This window comes from Nicotiana tomentosiformis, chromosome 4 (genome assembly GCF_000390325.3).
Source record: "Nicotiana tomentosiformis chromosome 4, ASM39032v3, whole genome shotgun sequence".
NCBI lineage: Eukaryota > Viridiplantae > Streptophyta > Magnoliopsida > Solanales > Solanaceae > Nicotiana > Nicotiana tomentosiformis.
In genome coordinates this window covers 126,323,615-126,346,328 of record NC_090815.1, presented here as the reverse complement: position 1 = coordinate 126,346,328, position 22,714 = coordinate 126,323,615, and the positions used below count along the sequence as shown (strand labels likewise).

Here is a 22,714-nt window from a genome sequence, read left to right as displayed (position 1 = left end):
ATTTTCGTGTGCTATAGTCCACACCATCTGCTTGAATTCGGTCGATCGATCCCGGATCTCCTAAATTTTTGCGGGCCCATAAAAACGACCTAATGAATAATAGTCATCACCTCGCCATGATCATTCCTCGTTTTTTGGCATTTTGGAGCCACAAAATAAGAATTCATGACTATTCCCAAATTTTTGTGTGCTATAGTCCACACAATCTGCATGAATTCTGGCGACCGGCCCCGAATCTACTAAATTTTTACGGGTCCAAAAAAAAAGACCTAATGAACAATAACCATCACTTTGCCATTACCGTTCCTCATTTTTTGACATTTTAGGGCCATAAAACAGGAATGCGGGACGATTCTCAAATTTTTATGTGTTATAGTCCATGCCATCTGCATGGATTCAAACGACCAACACCGAGTCTCCTAAAAATTTTCGGGCCCATCAAAAATTACCTAATGAATAATAGCCATCGCTTCGCCATGACCTTTCCTCATTTTTTGGCGTTTTAGGGCCATAAAGCAGGAATTGAGGACGATTCCCAGATTTTGTGTGCTTAGTCCACGCCATCTATATGAATTCGGGCGACCGACCCTAAATCTCCTAAAATTTTGCGGGCCCATAAAAAGATGTAATGAACAATAGTCATTTGTTCACCATGATTGTTCCTCGTTTTTTGTCATTTTAGGGCCATAAAACAAGAATGCATGACGATTTCGAAAGTTTTGTATGCTATAGTCCACGCCATCTGGATGAATTCGGGTGACCGGCCTCGAATCTCCTTAAATTTTGCGGGCCCATAAAAAACGACGTAATGAACAATAATCATCGCTTCGCCGTGACTGTTCCTCGTTTTTTGACATTTTAGGGTCATAAAACAGGAATTTATGACGATTGACAGATTTTCGTATGCTGTAGTCCACACTATCTGCATGAATTCGGGCGACCGGCCATGAATCTTCTAAAATTTTCTGGACCCATAAAAAACGACCTAATGAACAATAATCATCAGTTCGCCATGACCGTTCCTCGTTTTTTGAATTTTAGAGTCATAAAATAAGAATTCATGACGATTTCCAGATTTTCGTGTGTCGTTGTCTCGATAGATTATTATGTTTTATAGAGTATAAGAGGACTTCAAATTAAACATATGTATTTCATACTAAAAGTACATTTAAGATTGTAGTATGTTTTGACATGTTACCTTAGTCCTGATACGAGCATATCATTAATTGTAAAATGAAAACTGTATACTACTACTGAATATGAATGCCAAAATCAAAGAGCTTCAAATGCAAAAAATGGTCTCAACATTTATAAGAAAAAATGTAACGAAGTATGTATAAAAAAATTTATCCGCACATTTACATTAAATTATATTAGTTTATTATGATTAACTAAAAGATTAACGTGAGGATGTGTGAAGTATGTATTAATTTATTTTGTTGTGAGACAAAATAAAGTGTAACAAAAATAATGTCAATTGCACGAGTGACATCTTAAAGTTTTTCAGTGCACTCATCTTCACAAAGAACATGTGCGTCAAGAATATAAACCCGTAATTCTACCGTTACAAAAATAACCCAAGCAAAATCCTCTTAGCATCGGAAGAAACAATGTAACTCACTGATTAGTAAAGTAATATTCTGGGAATAAGTGCTCTTCCATCACATTGGACATACACCTATGCCAAAAAATCTTTTTTTGACCATTCCTCTTCCTTATGAGTTATGGCCTTTTACATTATCATCAAACACAACAGCTTGGTTTGAAAAAATTATTTTAAGGGACCAGTATAAATATAGGGACGTGGGGAGGGTGGAGGGGGAGGAAAAAGACAGTTCTTGAATGGGAAAAAACAGCTCACACAACAAGGATACACAGAAAGAAAAATCAGTATAAATACTTTCTAAGTTAGGTAACAGACGATTTGGGGTCTGATCAAATCGAGGTTTAGTTACAAAAATCCAAACAAAATCAAAACTTTAGCAAATTTCAAGACTTTCTTTGAACTTGAGGATAGAGTATTTGTAAAATATGGCAGCTGATGTGGCGTGTTGTGGAACGAAATTTTCTCTGTATATTTTAGCAGTGATAGGATTGGTGTTGTTTGCTGGTTTAATGGCAGGTCTTACACTTGGTCTTATGTCTCTTGGACTTGTCGACCTTGAAGTTCTTAGCAAATCTGGCCGTCCCCAAGATCGTCTTCATGCTTGTAAATTTACTCTCTTTTCTCTCTCTATATATTTTTATGAAGAATATGTTTAAGTTTGCTGATTTGGGTTTTTATTAGAAAGTGCTAAAGTTTGCTGATTTGGGTTTTTATTTATCTATCTGCTAGCTATATTGATGGTCAGTAGTTTTGATTGGCTAATCTTTACCTGCTACCTTTGTTATAAAGTTGTGAACTTTTCTATATGATCAATTCTTAGAGTTTTCTTTTCTCTTACTAATTTTATGCTGTATTCAAGCTTCTTTTTTCTTTCTTTTTTTTCTTCTTGTTTCGATCGTTCAGCTGGGTAAGTTAAGGTATAGAATTGGCTATCCCAGAACTAATTGTTTCTAAAGAAAGTGAAAAAAGGTTGAATCTTGACTTAAGCAAGGTGTCTATAAATCACGAGTTAGTAAAAGAGAGTGAAACAACGAGTAAGGTCTGCGTACACGTTACCTTCCCTCCCGTACCCCACCGGTGGGATTACCCTGAGTTTGTTGTTGTTGTTGTTGTTGTTAGTAAAAGAGAGTAAATTTGGACTAAGAAACTGAATGAATTATCTAGCAGTAACCTTGATGTGGTAACCTTTGTTGGTAAGGCAAACCGTGCAAAGCGTAAAGTAAGGAAATTATGTGTCGACTATATACCCGAACGAAGGTAATTGAATATTTGAAAGAGTAGGAGAAGGAGGCACATGCTTCTTGTAATACCTGGAATGGACAAAAAAGAAAGTTAAGCCACTTCTTGTATCATGATTCTATAATTCAAGCAATAAATCGCCTATATCGAAATATGGCTTGCACTGGGATAAGTTAGAAGAGGAGCAGTTTTATATTCTCACAATATGAGTTGTATGTATGTCTGCTTGAATCGGCTTTTTTAAAGTTCTTTATTTCTTTGACAGCTAAAATACTTCCAGTGGTAAAAAATCAACACCTTTTGCTTTGCACACTCTTGATCGGCAACTCTTTAGCAATGGAGGTTTGTGTAACATTACTTATTTGGCTGCAGTTCTCCTTTTATTACCCGTGCTGACTTAATTTATTACTTTTCTCCTTTCACTTTGTAGTCTCTTCCTATATTCTTGGACAAGCTTGTACCTTCATGGGCAGCAATACTGGTATCTGTGACATTGATTCTCATGTTCGGAGAGGTGGTCTATTCTATTCATCAACTTAATCTTTCAGCTTGTTAGCTATGGCCTTTGCTCGTGTCTTGTTCTGTAACTAGGCGTTGTTGCTTTTACAATTGCAGATAATTCCTCAAGCAATCTGTACTCGCTATGGACTGACAGTTGGAGCCACAGTAGCCCCCTTTGTTCAGCTTCTTCTCTGGTTATTCTTTCCCATTGCTTATCCAATTAGTAAGGTATAAAGCGCAATCACATCCTATAATTGGCTCATGTAGAGTTTTTAAGTTTCCATGTCACTTATAATGTGGTATTATTTGATGAGAGAAATGCTTCACCAGTCGTATGTTTTGGTTGCCGATGTGTACTTATGATACAGATTAAATAACGGGGTTAAGAAATAAAACTTCATGAATCCACTAATATAGTAAAGTTTTCTCCAGCCATTAGATAGTTCTGGACTCAAATTAAGTGTATGAGCTGTTCCTTTTCTGTAGCTTTTGCAGTAAAATGGAAAGAATGCATCATAAATTTAAAGAGAGGAGTTCAATATATTTGCTATTCTGCTCTACTTGGTTATAGTAATAATATCAGAGTTAACTGCATCCCCTCTCTCTCTATCTCTTTTTAATCTTTACCATAAAAGAGAAACTTCTCATGCTAATAATTGGATATATAGAATATCTATTGCTTTATTTGTTAAGATAAACGAAACCAACGCCAAGACCTCAATGCATCAAATTGAGAAAATTTGTTCATGCTGCTTTCTCTAGTTAAAGGATCTTATAGATGCATCCTTGGTTTTGTTTCTAGGTCTTGGATTGGATGTTAGGTAAGGGGCATGCTGCCCTTCTGCGAAGAGCTGAGCTAAAAACATTTATGGATTTCCATGGCAATGAGGTAATCAGTAGTCTCTACTCCTCAACTTTTAAATATACTTTAAACATGCAATATTCGTATATATGCATGAATACTGTCGCTGCTTAAACGAACAAGTTCAGCTCACCAAGATTAGGTGCTAGAGCTGAACCCCTTTTTCAAATTCTCTTTGTTCCTTTTATTATTGTATGTCTCAGCTTGTTTGCTTCCTATTGCTATGACAGGCTGGAAAAGGAGGAGATTTGACACATGATGAAACGACAATAATTGCTGGAGCACTTCAGTTGACAGAAAAAACTGCAAAAAATGCAATGACTCCAATATCAAAGGCTTTTTCTCTTGATCTGGACGGAACGCTTAACTTGTGCAGTTTATAACTTGCTGTTAAATCTTATTTCAAGCTTTCACAATCTTGTTATGTTCTAACCTCCCCCCCCCCCCCTCTTCCTCCTATTATCTCATGCAGGGAAACACTAAATGCTATAATGACAATGGGGCATAGTAGAGTTCCTGTTTACTACAGAAAACCGACAAATATTATTGGACTAATTTTGGTAATTATGTCTTTTCCATGCAGAACTCAACTTTTACCTTGTGGGTTTCACTTATTGAGTTGAAGTTTAATTCTCAAGATCATTTATCAAGAGTTCTTATTTTCTTTTCTTCGTTACTTCTGCACAAGTGTGTGGGTCGGTAACTAACTGATATTGTGCTTGCTCTTTGTACCCGTCTTCAAATATTTCATGGGCAGGTTAAAAATCTTTTGGCAGTTCACCCCGGAGAGTCGGTTCCCCTGAGGAAAATGATGATTAGAAAAATTCCAAGGCAAGGATAAGTGCAGCAGTTTTACCGTTTCCTAAATGTATATGTTTATATATTATAATCAATCAATCAACTAAGCCTCCAGCTATTAATCTAAATAATACTTATTTGTTTCAAAGGAAATAGGAGACACTCAGAAAAGAAAAAAAGCAAAATTAAACAAAGCTTTCTGAAATATAATTGCATCTATGTTATCCAAAGTCCATTAATGTCCCTTGGTTTCTTCCTTATATAACCTTATACTTTTGATGGTTGACATCCTTGTTGCTTCAGTTGCAATAATTATACTTATTGTAGTCTTTAAGTCATCCAGCTCTGGTGGTCTGATATAATCATGTAATTCGTTCGTCCAAATACAGTAATTTGAAGTTTACTGAAAAAACTGACTGAGGGTGCTGTGGGTTAGCAACTTGTTTAGCAGAATTCCACGATGGCCCTTGCACTTGTAGAACTCACCTGCATGTAGCCAGAGTAGGGGAAGCAGTTGATCGTCGTCTTTATAGTTCATGCGTCTTGGTTTTATACTTAAAAATGTTAAGCTTTCTTTTGCAATTTATTGTTAAATTCTATCGAACTTCGTTATAGCCTACTGACTGATCCAATTATCCTACTGTGTTTTCTCTACACAAGAAAACTTTGCATAGCTATCCTCTAGTGAATCTAAGGTTCTGACTATTACAAAGTGTGTTCTAGATTAATTCACAACCTTTTCATAGATCTGCAGTTTAGATTCTGCAAACTGTAATATGAGTTCATATTTGTGGAGGGAAAAATTTACAGCTCAAGCGGATAATATTTAGCATGCAACGTTTATTCTAAGCTAATTGCACAGCATTGGTATTTTCAGGGTTTCTGAAAACATGCCTCTGTATGACATTCTGAATGAGTTTCAGAAGGGCCATAGCCACATTGCTGTTGTATATAAAGATCTGAACGAGATGAAAGATACGCCAGTAAATGATAAAGGTATTTGAACAAATCTTTTTTCTACTCTGTAGCTACTTATCCTAGTTTTTGGGTTAAATATCCCATTACATTGCTGACGTTGATTTGACTCAGTTACTTTAAGTGTTGTATGAACTGATAACCTGTCATGTTGCATCTTATTGCAGATGCTGATAATGCAGCATCAAAATCTAACTTGCATGATACTAAGACCGGATTTCATAAGGCTGACGATGACCAAGTCACAAAGAAATCTCCTCCCCCTACTCCTGCTTTCAAGAAGAGACACAGAGGTTGCTCATTTTGTATCTTGGATTTGGAAAACACTCCAATCCCTGAGATCCCTCCCGATCAAGAAGTTGTTGGTGTTATTACCATGGAAGATGTTATTGAGGAGCTTCTTCAGGTGCACAATATTCTGACTTCCATTAGTAATTTTGTCCTTTTCGTGCTATTGTATTCATCGATTCACCCCCGAGACGTGAACTTATGAATGTTTTTTCCAAAGTATCGCACTTCACATCTGAACTTTGTCACATGATTATGCACTTCCACAAGATTTAAAGATTCTGGCACAACCTATGTCTATACTACTTTCTCATTTTTACTGATTTCTCTTATTTCATTCTTTATGCCAGGAGGAGATATTGGATGAAACCGACGAATATGTTAACATCCACAACAGGTTTGATTTGGCAGTGCCAGCTTCACACTCTTTCGTTCTATTTCGAGCCACCATTTACTTGTACATCACTTGTTATCAACTTACTCTTTGCAGGATAAAGGTGAACATGAATTCTTCACTAGACTTTTCGGAGCAGAATTCTACAACTCAGCTGTTAGAGACCCTCTGATTGTTCAATCACTATCTCTCAATAGCTACCTCAAGTATAGCAACATGTTACATGTATAGTTTCCAATGTAAACTTGTTGAGAAAAATCTACTATAGCAGTTCCTTATTCCTGTATTTTTGTATGATTATTTTAACTTAGATTAGATTGGTCCTACAGAGCGCGAATGCAGATAGATAGTATAGTCCTATACAGAGGAAGAGGCTGCCAATTCAACAAGAAAATTGATTTGGATTGTAATGCAGTGTACTGCTAGAGTTTTGAGACATACAAAGTTCAATTACTGAGAACCTAATCAGTTTCCATGTGTGTGTCATTTGATGAACTTTTTTAGAAGTTGAATTCCTCACAATATCATTAGGCGCTTGTTTACAATAATGTGATAATTTATGATCCAATACAAATTAATCTGCACTTGGAAGAGATGCCTTTGAAGGGGAGCCTTGGCGTAACTGGTAAGATTGTTGTCATGTGACCAGGAGGTACAGATTCGAGATGTGGAAACAACCTCTTGCAGAAATGCAGGGTAAGACTTGCATACAATAGACCCTTATGGTCAGGCCTTTCTCTGGACCTCACGCATAGCGTAAGCTTAGTACAAGATGAATGAATCTTGAGAGTAGTAAAAGATGAATGAATCTTGAGAGTTGTGTGAAAGTTGGTTTGTGTTGTTTCTATCTACTATATCTAAAATAAACAGCTTATTAATGACTTCTTGTTTATTTCTATTAATGTGATTAAATTTTTAGAATGACTTCATTTAAGGGGAAACTGTTGCCAGAATACATTAGTTAGACATAGTGACATATGCCTACCTATACATCCAAAATAAGAAAAGGAAGGAAGTGGTAAATGCCTACCTCTTGGATCTCTAAACCTTAAAAGCTTGTTATTCTCTTTTTCTTTATTTAAAATTTAAAGTTGGTTTTGCAGAAAATTTCACATTGTAGCCAGAGATGTTGATGAAATGATTAATTTAACTCTGTATAAGAGAAATAATGGCTGGTACTTGGTAGCTTTGACATTAATAGAACAAGTCAAAATTCATTCAAAATTTGCATCTTTTGACAGCAATTTCTTATAAACTATATTAACCTAGCTCGGAAAACGAGTCATTTGAGGTCAATATACTCGATTCTACGCTACTTTAAAGCAAAATGATTTACAGGTTTTTATTACTGTATTTTTTTTATCCTAAGGTGTCGTTTGGTTTGAAGACAAGTTATACTGAGATTAATTATGATGTGATTAGTTATATTGAGATTATATCCTGGTATTATTTCTTATTGATTGTTTGGTATGTTGTATTAATCTCGAGATTGTCAATTTTACTGTTTTATCCTGGGATAACTTATTCTGGTATTACTATTCCACCTTCCGCTAGGTATAAATTATCCCGACACTATTTTTAATCCTGGAATAACTTATCTCAGAATTAGTAACCAAACAAGGGATAAAACGGTACTAAATTTTTATACTAAGATTATTTTTGCTTATCCATCATACCAAAACAACTCCTAAAAAATAACGGGGATTTTTTTTTACAAGAGACAATATTTGTAAGTTTAAATTTATACATTGTCTTCATCTCTTCCCGAAATTTATGTACTAAAATTTTATGTAAAAAATACGTAGTAAATTATCATCTTTTACCCTTTTAAAATTTGTATAAAAAAATAATTAACTCCTTAAACTGACATCAACAAAAAAAATACTCCCTCCGTTCACTTTTACTTGTCTACTTTGAATCTTTCACGCCCCTTAAAAAATAATAAATATAGTATGTATTTTACCATACACTCATACCCTAATAATAGCCTTTCAAAAAGTCTTGAAAAATAAGTTTGAAAATGAATAATTAATGATAAGGGTAAAACAGAAAAAAAAATTATTATTTTTTATTTAGTAGACAAATAAAAGTAAGAATATATATTTAATACAGTGAACAAATAAAACTAAACGGAAGAAATAATAATTTGAACGACACTCTCGATTTGGCAATATGTCGTCACATGTGGGACTCCGACAAACTAATAAAACTCCGTCCCCCTCTCTTTTTAACTAGCAAAAATATTGAAACCCAAAAAGATTTTGTTCTTTAACTAAGTAAATGACAATCCCATACTACATAATAACAGAACCAACAAATAGTAACAATTCCATATAAAGAGTTAAAGACCATCTTTTTTCAGCATGATAAACATTAATTACATTGTGAACTAGGGTAATATTACTCTATGTTTAAACTTATCCTTTTACCAAGATACTGACTGTTCCCAAAAATGACTGCTCTTCTAATTCCAAACAAAAGAAAAACATTTTTTTATCTACTAATGAATCTTGCTTTTACTTCACTTAACTGCAGTTTCTAGTTAGAACTTCACTATCATTTCTCTCTTCAGCTTCCAAGATTTGTTTGGGTCAGAAAAAGATTGTTTCTTTTCTTGTTTTTTCAACTCCTGCAAATATGCTAAAATTCTGGGAATGTCTCTGAATTTCCATCGACTTCAATGAGGAAGCAGCACACAACTTTAACAAGATTTGGGCGTAAGGTAAGGGGTTCATATCAATCTTATGGACTAGGTGTAAAGTTAGCTGCAGTAGTAATCTTGGGTCTTTGTTTTGTTTTCATTTGGTCTGTTTTTTCACCTTCTTCTTATTCAATAACTTATCAAAGAGAAAACTTTGATGATATTAGAGAACCCATTTCAGCTGCAAATAGAAAAAAGGTCACTTCTTTAGTTCCTTCTACCAAAAAATCAGAACCCCATAAAGGTCATGTAGTTAATAAAGAAGATAAGAAATTGAAACATAGATCAAGTTCAGGTGAAAAAAAGAAAAAACTTGATGGTTCTTTGCCTTCAAAATCTGGTAGTAGTTGGCATAAAAATGAGAAAAGTGGAGTTGACAGAAAAAGAAAGGGTGAGGATCTGAAATTACCCAAAAAAGTTGATGAGGTAAAAGATCAATTTTTGGAAGGATCTGAAACTGAGGAGTTGGAGAAAGAGAATGAGGAAGAGAAAATAGAAAACAAGAAACAAGAAGAAGAAAAAGAAGTAGTTGAGGGTAAAGAGAATGTTAAAGAAAAATCAAAAAATTATAAACAAGAAGGAGAAGAAGAAGAAGTAGGAAATGGTAAAGAGAAAGAGGAAACAGAAACTAATAAAGAAGATGAAGAAGGAGGAGGAGATGATAATGAGGAAAGGGAAGGTAATGGTGAATTGACTAATTCTGAGCAGTTGGATCAAGAGGTTGCTGAGAAAGTGGAAGATGAGGATGAGAAATCTAGAGATACTGAGAAGAAAATGAAGAAGAATTTAGGACCAATATTTGATCCCAAAGCACATTATACTTGGAATTTCTGTAGTACTAGAAGCAAGCACAATTACATTCCTTGCATTGACATTGAAAGTGTCAGTGGAAAGTTGCGTAATTTTCGGCATCACGAAAGAAGTTGTCCTAAAGCACCTCAAATGTGTCTTGTTCCCCTTCCTCCTGACGGTTATGAGACTCCAGTAAGCTGGCCTGAAAGTAAGTCAAAGGTATGAGAACTCAAGCCCATCTTCATTAAATACTGCTTAATTCTTTCTTTCTTTCTTTCTTTCTTTCTTGCTTGTGTTAAGTTCATAATATTTACAGATACTATATAAAAATGTGGCACACCCGAAATTAGCGGCGTTTGTTAAGACAGAAAACTGGGTGGTGGAGTCTGGCGAATATCTCACTTTTCCATTGAACCAATCTATGCCCAAAGGTGGAATTCAACATTATCTAGATTTCATAGAAGAGGTGAGCATTTTGTCGACTCATGTATCTGTAGTAGTTCTGGTGCTCAAAGATCTCATGATTATCTTATACAACAAAATCCATGCTTATGATTGAAGTGACAGAGTCCACATTGTCTATGGAATTTCATACTACAGTTGAAAAAGAGGAGTTTGGTGCTTTACTCTCTTGTTATGATGTTTTTCCCTTAATTGGGAAGATAAAGATAACTTCCCTTGACCATGTGTAATTAAATCTTTGTTAATTATTTTTCTTCTGTTGAAGTTGCTAGATTCAGAATCAAGGTGTATTTCTGGGTGGTTTGAGATAATATTGTTATCTGTTGTATGATTATTTACTAATTTAGATGTCAGTTGAAATTTTAATTGCAAAATCTCTACTTGTGTTTGATATGTGAACTGATATTGGAGATTGGTAGATGGTACCAGACATTGAATGGGGGAAGAACATCCGTGTAGTGCTGGATATTGGATGTAAAGATTCAAGCTTTTCGGCTTCTGTACTTGAGAAAGGTGTATTAACACTTACTCTAGGCTTAAAAGATGACCTAGTGGACCTAGCACAAGTTGCGCTTGGGCGTGGGTTTCCAGCAGTAGTTACCCCATTCGGAACTCGGAGGCTTCCCTTTCCTAGTGGCGTCTTTGATGCTATTCACTGTAGTGACTGCCGTGCTTCTTGGCATTCTAATGGTTAGTGTTAAAGTTATTAGGCTAGAGCTTCTTTTTTTTCCTGTTTCTGTTTCTTCTATCCATAATATCCGGTGGTTTAACTTAGTTTACTTTCAGGGGGAAAGCATCTTATAGAGATGAACAGAATTTTGAGGCCTGGAGGTTATTTTATTTTGTCTTCAAAGCACAGTAGCATTGAAGTTGAAGAAGGTTTGTCCTCTATTTATGTCAGGGAGAACAGCTTTTTCTTTTCTGTTTTTTTTTTCTGGGTTAGTTAAAGGCTATTTAATTACATTTTTGCACGTTTTAGTCCAACGAGTAAATACCTTCCTTCTTGAATGGTGACCATGCCCTTAGCTCACCGTATTTTCCTACAGAAAACCCATTTTGCAGTGGACACTTGCCCTCCACTGTCACGGGATACTTTTGTCGAAGCATGAAATCCTCCCCTCCATTTTCACATTCAATCTCAAGCTTCTTGTCTTGCTAATAATAACTTTCTGATATTCTTTTTTCCGTGTGTGAAACTTGAAAGATGAACCTTCATTGTGTGATCTATGGTATAGTTCATCCTTGTAAGTTTTTCAATTTTGCGTGCTCTACTTTTTCTAAGCATGTATTTAAGATAGCCCATTTTGTGGAGGACTCATTCTCATAATATTTACCTTCTTCTCCAGCTATGTCAACACTGACAGCTTCAATTTGTTGGAATATCCTTGCTGATAAAACTGATGAAATCAGTGATATCAGGATTAAGTTGTACCAAAAACCACATGCAAATGACATGTATCAATTGAGAAGGAAAAAAGTTCCACCTCTATGCAAAGCGAACGAGAACCCAGATGCTTCCTGGTGAGCTGCAAAAGCCTGTGTTGCAATACTTGTCTCTCTTTTGCGCTCTTTGGTCAATGTTACTTTCCTTCTCACATACTTCCACTACTGCATATAGACGAGTGATCTTGGCAAAATAAGTGCACAACTCATCACTGTTCCTGTACGTCTTTCTTAATACTCTCAAATGTTAAATTTTAATTGATTTGCCCGGAACAGGTACGTGCCAATAAAATCTTGCTTGCATACAATTCCTGAATCCATAGAACAACGAGGAACAGAATGGCCTGAGGAATGGCCAAAGAGACTTGAAACTTTTCCAGACTGGATGAACAATAGAGAGAAATTGATCGCGGACAGTGAGCACTGGAACGCTATTGTTAACAATTCTTATCTAGTTGGCTTGGGTATTGATTGGTCCAACATTCGGAATGTTATGGATATGAAAGCCATCAATGGAGGGTAAGTCTTCTGGCTTGATTCATCTGATGAAAGAGGAAGAAACATTTCCTATCCAATAATATGCTTTTGGTTTTCCACTTGTTCTGATTGTAATATTACACTGCATTCTAGTGCCACAACAAGAATGCTAACAACTGAGTAAAAATACACAGATTCGCAGCTGCGCTTGCGCAGCAGAAGGTGTGGGTGATGAATGTGATCCCTGTACATGCACCAAATACCCTTCCTATAGTCTTTGAACGAGGACTTGTTGGCGCGTACCACGATTGGTGCGAGGCTTTTGGTACTTATCCAAGATCATATGACCTTCTACATGCAGATCATCTCTTCTCAAGGCTTAAGAACAGGTTAGCATGACATTTTACCCTTTATTTGCTCACTTGGTTCAGTTTTCCACTTATTTATATGGATCCTTCCTCTTTTCACCAATCCTAGTGCACAAGTAGTTGTTCCTTTAACTGTATCATTGGGACATCAATGTGGTTCGCAGTAGGTCATTTCAGTTAAACTGTGAAATGATTGTTAATGGCCTCGGCATACATGGTTATATTTGGCATAAAGGCTTATAATTTTCGCCGGACACTATTTTGTTTACTCTATTGAACGTTTGTTGGCAATACTAAAGACGACTTACTTCTTGATGTTTGGATTAAATCCACGAGGCTTATGGACTATTTCATTCCTAGTCATCATAACTAACGCGATAGGAGATTCACACTCAAGCAGATGCAAGGGGGCTGCATCGCATGGCACCCTCCCCATTTTCAAAGCCATTCATCCTCATTATCATAATATTTTTTTCTCGAGATGGGTTCAGTAGTGCAACGTACTATATGGTAATTATCCCTGATGCAGAAAAAAAGTGGTAATTGCTGATTATGTCTAATTTCAATGGATCTCCTTTTGCTCTGCCCCAGGAGAAAACTTTTGGTCTGCCGTCACTAAATTTCAAGGTGTATTACTGAACTAGTTTTCCATGTTCACCTGAATGAAGTTCTACTATTTAGAGAGATCCATTTGCTTTTAGGGAAAGGGATACGTTGTCAATTGTAGATGAGTAAAGGTGACTAGCTAGGATAAGTATTATTCAAAATTGTTGTTGTTCCCTTGACTCCTTTATTTATTCTCTCATCGAGTATCTGTAGGAGAGAAGAGGAATCACACCCAAAATCTTTTTCGGAATCCCGCCATACACTAATTGTACTGGATATTTCCTCGAATGCCATAGGATTTTGCAGAGTCTAACCATAGAATATGATTCTGCTTGTCATTTTTCTTGATGTTCTACGCACTTGCTATTTTGGAACACTCAAGAAATTAAATCAGTTATACTATTCAGTTACATAATTTCTATAGGTTTAACTTTGTGTTAGCTTGCTAAAGTATGATAATGGTAAATAAACATTTCAAGCTTTTAGAATTACTTCTGCATCTGAAGTTACAACCTTCTCTGAAAGCAGAAGTGGGAATAAAGCTCGAAACTTTCCATTTCCAGACTAAATTTTTCTGCAGAGCTGACGTGGTTTGATCTCATGATCTTTCATTGCAGGTGCAAGCATCCCATAGTGATTGTGGTTGAGATGGACCGCATATTGCGGCCCGGTGGTTGGGCAATTATACGTGACAAGGTCGAAATACTTGATCCGCTAGAGAGTATATTGAGAAGCTTGCATTGGGAGATACGAATGACATTCGCGAAAGATAAGGAAGGCATCCTTTGTGCACAAAAAACCATGTGGAGACCTTGATTAATGGAGCTAGTCTTTCGCTTTCCATTTTCCAGATCTTCCCTGCAGAAGTATCGAGGCAATTCATTTGATTATTTGGATAAGCAAAGAAGGATACCACATATGGTTCCAGTCTTACAATCATTCTTTGCAAGATCTGCTGTTTATCTGTTCGAGATTGTCTATACCTCGTTGAGTAACACAATGTCATTATTGCTAACATGGTAATTTCTTGTACCAATTTCTTGGCCTCACTCTTTACATACTGGAAAAGTAACAGTGTCTTGTAGCAACTGGTGCGCGAGTAATCTATTTTTGCTCTTACCATTGATTGAATCGAACATTTGTGCATAAATTTTAAGTATGTTTTTGTTCCAACCTCATGTCTGTTGTTAGAGTATTATATGAACCTTATACTATGATGTGGTTTCTTTACTTATTTTGTTGCATTGTTAATGAATAAATGATTAGTTGATCACCTGAGAATTTGCATGAAATGAATCCTCTACCAAGAATGTCGGTATAGGTATTAGCAGTCATTGACAAAGGTTTAAAGAAAATTTGGTCATTTTAAGGAGTCAGAGGTTACTGGCCAAGTGTTCGTAATTCCCCAAATATAACTCTGAGCATCTTTAATCCTTTAATTTTGCTAAAATAGAGCATCTTTGGTCTTACTAACAGACCCATGTTGAAAACTAACGCTGCTCTCACGTGACTGTAAAACACTGAACCCACGGTGCAAGACTAACTCCATTCCTGATTCCCCCAAATCTATTCTTGATTTTCCCCAAATAAACCCTTTACCAAAAGCCCTAAGCCCATCTGGAGAAAGCTTTATTGACGGGAACAAGAATATAACTCTGGTTTTTCTTTTGCTGTATCAACTAATGGTTTGCTTGATTATGGATTCTAACAAGTTATGCACCTGAATTAACTGCTATTTATATGAACCAATCATACGCTTGAATGGTTTATTTGACTATTGATATAAAGGTCAAATTTGTTTAACCATATCCTAAGAAACGAATAAGGCAGGAAGAAAATGAAGAAGGCATAACCTAGAGGGGAATCACCCGTTAGTTTTTAACATGGGTCTATTAGTGAAACCAAAGATGCTCTACTTTAGCAAAGTTAAGAGATTAAAAATGCTCTAAGTTATATTTGGAGGACAAAAATAGACATGTTCTTATAGATAAGGGATAATTTTAGTCAAAAACTCAACAAATTTCCAATTTGCAAAAAAAATATTGATAATTTTGAAATAACTATTTCCAAGTAAAGTTATTAAATTAAAAATTTATATTCGTTTTGTTTAAAATGAAATTTAATATCTTTTCAAGAATTAGTTGGGGAAAGGAATCTCAAATTTATTATGTCAAAAAAATATTTAATTGAGTTCAATTCTCCTGAGGGCATCTCCAACTTTTACCCCCATTTTGGGAACAACTTACTCCAACCATTCCCCCATTTTTTCTCCTAAAAGAGAATATTCTTTTTATATTCTTCTCTCTCTCTTCTATATTATATTATTATCTTTCATTTCAATTTTATTTTTTAATTTTCATTAAACAAATTCCATCTTTTATTTTCATTAATTTGTAATTTCCATTAAAACAATTCCATAAAATTTTAAATAATATAATTTGTAAGCAATTATTATAGATTAACTATTAATTTAAATAAAAGTGAAATCATTGCGATACAAGATTAATTAAATACATATTACATAACGATAAAATTCATTCGAAATACTACATAAATATTCAACTTCAACCTCTGGTATTCTCCCATAAATGATCTATTAATGCATTACGAAGTGCAAAATGAGCATCTTTGTCCTTAATTCTTCTATGTCGAGCTAAAAATTCTTGAAATCGTTGATTTTCATCTACTGTCATTTCTACTGTTGGAGGTGGACCTTCCAAATCATCTTGAATTGGTGCATTAAGATCACGCTCATTCTGGACTATCATGTTGTACAGTATAATACATATAGTCATTATATCATGTAGCAACATCAAATATTTTATATTTGCACCTTTCATTTTTTGTGATGGTTATATCTTTTTCATACAATTATAACTCATAATAAAATTAACTACCAATTTTACATAAAAAAAATAGATGCACGATAGTTAATTTTTCAAAATTATATGTCAAAGTTAAAATAAAAAATTAATTAGGTAAATATATTATATAAACATAATTAAGTATATATAAAAAGATAAATTAAAAGATTAAATAATAAAAATAATAATATTTTAATGAAGAATAGTAAATGAGGAGATGAATAGTGTATCCTCAAATTTGGGGAGACACTATTCACTCCCCATTTTGGGGACAAAAAATGGGGGAGGTTTGGAGTGAAATTTCTTCATTTTTGAGGCAAGGTTGGAGTTGCTTTAAGAAAAGAGTAAAAATAGCGGATGAACCTGACACGTGAATAGGAAAAAAGAAAAATGTGGGAGGAATGAGATTCTTTCGTCCTTAACTAAACATCTCAAATTCATGATGCAAATACTTACTCCGTTTCAATCTAGATAAGCTAATTTGACTCGGCACGGAATTTAAGAAAAAAATGAAGAATTTTGAAATTTGTGGTCTTAAAAGCTTAAGAGTTAAAAATTTTGTGGGGCGACATTTATGTGGTTAGAAAAACTTCTCATCAAGGGTAAAATGAAGAGTTTAAAGTTGAATTATTTCCAATTATAAAAATATATTATTTTTTTTAACGGACTAATAAAAAAAATATATTATCTAAATTGAAACATAGGGTATATGATTATGATAATAAAACAAAAGAGAGAGAACTAGGATTACTATGTTTCAATAGGTTACTCTTGAAAATAGATAGCTAAATTACTAACCCGGTAATTTTTTTATTTTTTTTTTGTTTATTAAACTGTATTCCTGCTTGGTAATTAATTTCGATAACCATTAAAGAAGAAAATATTTTATTTATTCATCCAAAAAAAAGAAAGGGAAGCTCAAAAGAGAGCGTTTTTTCCTCAAAAACATGTGCCGCCATTGATACACAGAGATGTAACATCGGACAGATCAAAGCTCCTTTTTTACTTTACGTTGTTAGAACAAAACAGAAAATACCCGCCATGTCCCCATCCCTGTCTTCTTACCCCACGCGCCTCGCCATCCTCACGCTCCTCTCCGCCACCACAGTCTACTTCTTCTACAAATCCCGCCGTCATCTCTTCAAACGCCTCATATCCTTAAACCCTAACCCTAAAACCCCTAAAGGCAAACTCTTTTTCATATCCCAAACTGGCACTTCTAAAACCCTAGCAAAAAATCTTCACAGTTTGTTAAACCTCAATGGGTTTGACTTTGACCTCGTTGACCCAAAAGATTACGAGCCTGAGGATTTGCACAAAGAAAGCTTTGTATTAATTATAGCTTCCACTTGGGAAAACGGGAAACCCCCTTCAAATGCTGGGTTTTTTATTGATTGGTTAAATGAGAGTGTTGATGATTTTAGGGTTGGTTCTTTATTGCTTAGTAAGTGTAAATTTGCAATCTTTGGAGTTGGTAGTGGTTCTTATGGTGAAACATTTAATGCCGTGGCGCGTGATTTTTCGAAGAAATTGAGGCAACTTGGTGGGGTTGAGGTTTTAGAGGTGGGTGAGGGTGATGTGGATGAAGGTAATTTGGATGAGGTGTTTGGTAAGTGGAGCAAGAGGGTTGTTGGGGTTTTGAGTAATTTAGGGCAAAATGGAGGGTATATGGTGAATGGAGTTGGTGATGGTAATGAAGATGAAGTTGTGAGTGAGGGCGATGATGATGATGATGATGATGATGATGATGATGAATTCGAAGAAAATGACGAGGGGTCAGAAATTCTTGATCTTGAGGATATTGCGGGTAAAGGGCCTTCGAGAAAGAAAGGAGTTGGAGATAAATTAGTTAATGGGAAGTTGAATGGTGATATTGTGAATGGAGAGAAAGAAATGGTAACTCCAGTTATTAGGGCGAGTTTGGTGAAACAGGTATTGTGGTCAAATAACTAACTTCTGTCGTTATCAAATTAATTAGTTTAATTATTCTGATGGATAATTTAAGTTAATATAGTTTATTTTGTGATGAAATTGCAGGGCTATAAAATAATTGGTTCACATAGTGGTGTGAAACTTTGTAGATGGACAAAATCACAACTTAGAGGGCGTGGAGGTTGCTATAAGCACTCGTTTTATGGCATTGAGAGTCACAGGTGATTGTTTATAGCGTGTACATTTTTACTATATTCTATCTATGAGTTGTGTACTGGTTCTTTGGTCATCGGTTGACTGGATTGCATTTTAGCTTTCAACAATATTCTCGTTGTGTCCAAGTTGCAGCTCTGTGGTCACAGGTGGATGTGATCATCTTTACTATAGCATTGATGAAGCATGCAGTGAATAAGAGAATGAAATTTTGCGATTATGTTTGCATGTGCTTATCCCAAAAAAAAGTGTTGTTAGACAAGTCTGTTATATGGAATAGGAGTAGAATGGAAAATGAATTGTGCATATAAAGCATGTAACTTGATTGGATAAACTATAAAATGATATGACAGTTTAAATTGTCCCAAACAGGGCCTCAGTAGAAAATCTACTGTGAAGTAGCTGAGTGAACCCTCAAAAGAGAAACAAAAAGTACAAAACATGATCAGTTTCGATTGCACTGACATGTTGTGCCCCATATAGTAAGCTCAATATCTATCGACTTCCTATCCTGTATGCTGATTCTAAAGCTGAATTTGCATTTTTGCCTGTTGCATAGGTGCATGGAAGCAACTCCTAGTTTAGCATGTGCGAACAAATGTGTTTTTTGTTGGAGACATCACACAAACCCTGTTGGGAAGAGCTGGAGGTGGAAGATGGATGACCCCATTGAGATTGTGGACACAGCTATAGATTTGCATACCAAAATGATAAAACAGATGAAAGGCGTTCCAGGTTTGTTTTTTGGTGCACATGCACTTATATGTTGGAAAGTTGAGTAAAGCCATATGAGAAATAATGTGTTTGGTTGAAATCCTTTGGTGATTGTATTTAACATGACTGTTGGTTCAATTTGTTGTGTCCACCCAAGAAATTGTACCTTGGTTGAGTTGTGTTTTTTTGGCAAGGCCTTCTTATTTCCAAATAAAAAATGGTAAAACTGATACAGTTAACTGCTGGTTCTCCATTTGCTTCCTCATCTGCATCTTCCTTAACTTACCCTACTCCCTAAGGACATGAAATGTAGAAGTGGATACAGAATTTTCTCAATTGCTTAATCTGCCTCGATAAAACAGATGCCCTTCCACCAGAGGCGGAGCTAGAGCTTCGGTTGCGGGTTCAGCCGAACCCAGTAGTTTTAGTCCAAATCCTGTATTTGTTTTAAATATTCATTGAATACAACAACAACAACAACCCAGTATAATCCCACTAGTGGGGTCTGGGGAGGGTAGTGTGTACGCAGACCTTACCCCTACCCTGGGGTAGAGAGGCTGTTTCCGATAGACCCTCGGCTCCCTCCCTCCAAGAACTCCCCACCTTGCTCTTGGGGTGACTCGAACTCACAACCTCTTGATTGGAAGTGGAGGGTGCTCACCACTAGAGCAACCCATTCTTGTCAAAAAATATTCATTGAATATGTACAAATTATTAATTTAGAATCCAATAACTTAGAAGGAGCTGAATAAGCTTCAAATATTGACTCCACCTCTACCTTCCACCCTTTTTGCTTGTTTGGCCCTCCAAATATGAAGTAAGCTGAAAACTTTTAGAACCATATCAGCTATTATCTTTAAATTAATAATTTTATCAACTTTTCTGTTCAGGACGTCTTAGATATTGACCAGAATATTCCACCCTTGCAGGTGTTAAAGCTGAGCGTTTGTCTGAGGGTCTTTCTCCTAGGCATTGCGCCTTGTCACTGGTTGGCGAGCCTATTATGTATCCAGAAATAAATTCACTTGTAGATGAGCTGCACAAGAGGCGGATTTCGACTTTTCTAGTAACTAATGCGCAGTTCCCTGACAAGATTAAGTTGTTGAAACCAATCACACAGGTCTGCAAGGCTGTACTATTGTCCTTCTTTATCAATCTCTCAAGTATGTCAACATCCGAGTTCCATATCTAAATCTCGCTTCATCTTTAAATGTACAGTTGTATGTTAGCGTAGATGCTGGTACAAAGGACAGCTTAAAAGCAATTGACAGACCACTATTTGGAGACTTCTGGGAGCGTTTTCTTGTAAGTATCATATATTTGTCTGATTTAAACTAGAAATGTGAGGAATATCCATTAAGTTAACGGATGTCGAAAAGGAAGGGGAAAACAGACCCTATCGAAAAGGAAGGAGAAAGCAGAGTCCGAAAACACAGTTAAAGTTGTCAGCTGCACTCTAGTAAACCATAGCAATCTGCATCAAACTGTAGTTTGTGATATACCAGTGAGTGGAAAGTTTAAAATGCTTACTTTTACATCAGTGCTTAAAAAGACTCGGCTGCCACAGGAAACAAACCATATTTTCTGTTTTTTCTTATTTGTGTGCGACAATTCAGACTGGCTCAATATTTATTTTCTGTTATTCTGATTTTGTTAGGATTCCTTGAAAGCTCTCAAGGAGAAGGAGCAAAGAACTGTGTATCGTTTGACACTTGTTAAAGGGTGGAATGCAGAAGAAGTGGATGCATATTTTAGCCTGTTCAGCATCGGAAAACCTGATTTCATTGAAATCAAAGGTGTCACTTACTGTGGATCGTAAGTTCTCCCTCTTTTCTTTTTTTTCTTTTCCCCCTCTTCTGCTAGGTTGATTTGATTATAGAACTCAGTGCATGTGAATTCAGTTAAGTAATCAGGAGGATTTTACACAGGTCGGCTACATCAAAGTTGACAATGGAGAATGTCCCTTGGCACTCTGATGTGAAGGAATTCTCTGAGGCCTTGGCTAAAAAGAGTAATGGAGGGTATGAGGTTGCTTGTGAACACGTGCATTCTTGCTGTGTTCTTCTGGCTAAAGTCGATAAGTTTAAGATAGACGGTCAGTGGTACACGTGGATAGACTACGAGAAGTTCCATGACCTGGTTGGTTACTTCTCTTGTTCAAGCTTTTCAGTACATGGGTTATAGCTATAACATTCCCATTTCCTTTTGCGTAATCAATGTTTTTTAAACCTATGGTGCCACAGGTCGCGTCTGGAAAACCCTTTACTAGTAAGGATTACATGGCGCCTACACCATCTTGGGCCGTCTATGGAGCTGAGGAAGGCGGGTTTGATCCAGAGCAATTGCGTTATAAAAAAGAGCGACACCACAAATCATCTCGTAAAGAAAATGGTTCTTGAAAGTGCAAAGCAGTTTTCTTTACCTCTGATGGCTTACAATTTTGTTTCACAGAGTTAGATTTTGCTTTCCTTGCATTTCTCCTTGAAAGAGCCAGCTTGTATTAGTGGTGGTCATCGGTCGTTTGGTATTTTGGGTTCAGTCTTAAAAATGTTATACCAATATCATACCAAAATAAATATGGTTCGGTTTTTCATTTTTTGCTTTCGTTCTATGCAGTTGGATAACATCGATATTACTCTTTAAGGTTATAACTTTGTGTTTATTGATGATTTCCTATAAAATGTTAGATAAAGGAGTAACCATTATCATTTCACATAAATAACTTGTTTTACCAAATGAAATTTAGAGAAATATATTCCCTTGTTTTAGTATTGCAAAAGCAAAAATATTCTAACCAGTCTTATGGAAATTGAAATGCTTACCATTAAAAAAAAAAAAATTGTATAGAAAATAAACCATTTAAAAAATATGAATGGGGACAGGTTATTGACATCAATTGATCAAGAAATAAGCAAGATAAGATATGATATGAGATGAAAGTATAAATCAGAAATTTCAGACATGTATAATCTATTCTATCCTCCTATGAACACTTGATACTCAGAGGCAAGGCTGGTTAGCACCTTCATCAATATTGACAGGAAAAGAATTTAGGGATCGATTGGTTTGAATACAAGTTATGCTGGGATTAGTTATGTTGAGATTAGTTATATTGTAATTAGTTATTCTGGTATTATTTCTTATTTGACCATTTGATATGTTGTATTAATCATGAATTGTCAATTTTATTACTTTATTCTAGGATACTTTATCGTGCGATTACTATTCCACCCTCTGGCAAGTATAAGTTATCCCGGTACTATTTTTAATCCTGGATTAACTTATCTCAAGATTAGTAACCAAACAAAGAATAAGGCAGTATTAAATTTTTATCCAAAGATTATTTTTACTTATTCATCGTACCAAACGACCCCTTAGCACTCATTGTAAACTTCATTGGTACGTATAATACAGTTAATACTACAATATCACATAAAATAGACTAAACAAAAGAGACTAGAATAACTTTAGAAAAAAAT

At 35.5% G+C, this 22,714-nt stretch overlaps 2 protein-coding genes across 3 annotated transcripts; both read left to right on the top strand.

Moving 5' to 3' along the window:
- Nucleotides 1–1,887: 1,887 nt before the first annotated feature.
- On the top strand, nucleotides 1,888–14,685 carry LOC104090695 (uncharacterized). 2 transcript variants are annotated; one of them, XM_070199450.1, is made up of 21 exons: nucleotides 1,888–2,209; nucleotides 3,111–3,187; nucleotides 3,276–3,359; nucleotides 3,461–3,574; nucleotides 4,149–4,235; nucleotides 4,439–4,578; nucleotides 4,681–4,768; nucleotides 4,966–5,039; nucleotides 5,884–6,002; nucleotides 6,149–6,387; nucleotides 6,620–6,666; nucleotides 6,760–6,831; nucleotides 7,767–7,838; nucleotides 9,310–10,375; nucleotides 10,473–10,622; nucleotides 11,038–11,308; nucleotides 11,405–11,497; nucleotides 11,965–12,139; nucleotides 12,338–12,580; nucleotides 12,733–12,927; nucleotides 14,130–14,685. In XM_070199450.1, exons 1-21 carry the CDS (start codon nucleotides 2,032–2,034, stop codon nucleotides 14,326–14,328), a joined length of 3,783 nt encoding a protein of 1,260 aa, XP_070055551.1. In that variant the 5' UTR covers nucleotides 1,888–2,031; the 3' UTR covers nucleotides 14,329–14,685. The 2 variants fall into 2 exon arrangements, with proteins under 2 accessions (XP_070055551.1, NP_001347562.1); NM_001360633.1 differs by lacking the exons at nucleotides 1,888–2,209; nucleotides 3,111–3,187; nucleotides 3,276–3,359; ... (8 more) ...; nucleotides 6,760–6,831; nucleotides 7,767–7,838 and having other exon boundaries at nucleotides 9,016–10,375; nucleotides 14,130–14,600.
- Nucleotides 14,686–17,206: 2,521 nt separating this feature from the next.
- Nucleotides 17,207–21,833, top strand: LOC111946218 (uncharacterized). The gene is made up of 8 exons (NM_001360634.1): nucleotides 17,207–18,308; nucleotides 18,414–18,529; nucleotides 19,081–19,256; nucleotides 20,165–20,355; nucleotides 20,454–20,540; nucleotides 20,893–21,050; nucleotides 21,164–21,374; nucleotides 21,479–21,833. Exons 1-8 carry the CDS (start codon nucleotides 17,418–17,420, stop codon nucleotides 21,632–21,634), a joined length of 1,986 nt encoding a protein of 661 aa, NP_001347563.1. The 5' UTR covers nucleotides 17,207–17,417; the 3' UTR covers nucleotides 21,635–21,833.
- Nucleotides 21,834–22,714: the final 881 nt, after the last annotated feature.

Bases quoted from the DNA above. Each gene is read 5' to 3' on its own strand.
- LOC104090695 (XM_070199450.1), top strand. From the start codon at position 2,032: ATGGCAGCTGATGTGGCGTGTTGTGGAACGAAATTTTCTCTGTATATT. The intron at 6,388-6,619 runs GTGCACAATATT...TCTTTATGCCAG, and splicing joins TTATTGAGGAGCTTCTTCAG to GAGGAGATATTGGATGAAAC. The intron at 6,667-6,759 runs GTTTGATTTGGC...TACTCTTTGCAG, and splicing joins TATGTTAACATCCACAACAG to GATAAAGGTGAACATGAATT.
- LOC111946218 (NM_001360634.1), top strand. From the start codon at position 17,418: ATGTCCCCATCCCTGTCTTCTTACCCCACGCGCCTCGCCATCCTCACG. The intron at 19,257-20,164 runs GTTTGTTTTTTG...CCACCCTTGCAG, and splicing joins ACAGATGAAAGGCGTTCCAG to GTGTTAAAGCTGAGCGTTTG. The intron at 21,375-21,478 runs GTTGGTTACTTC...ATGGTGCCACAG, and splicing joins ACGAGAAGTTCCATGACCTG to GTCGCGTCTGGAAAACCCTT.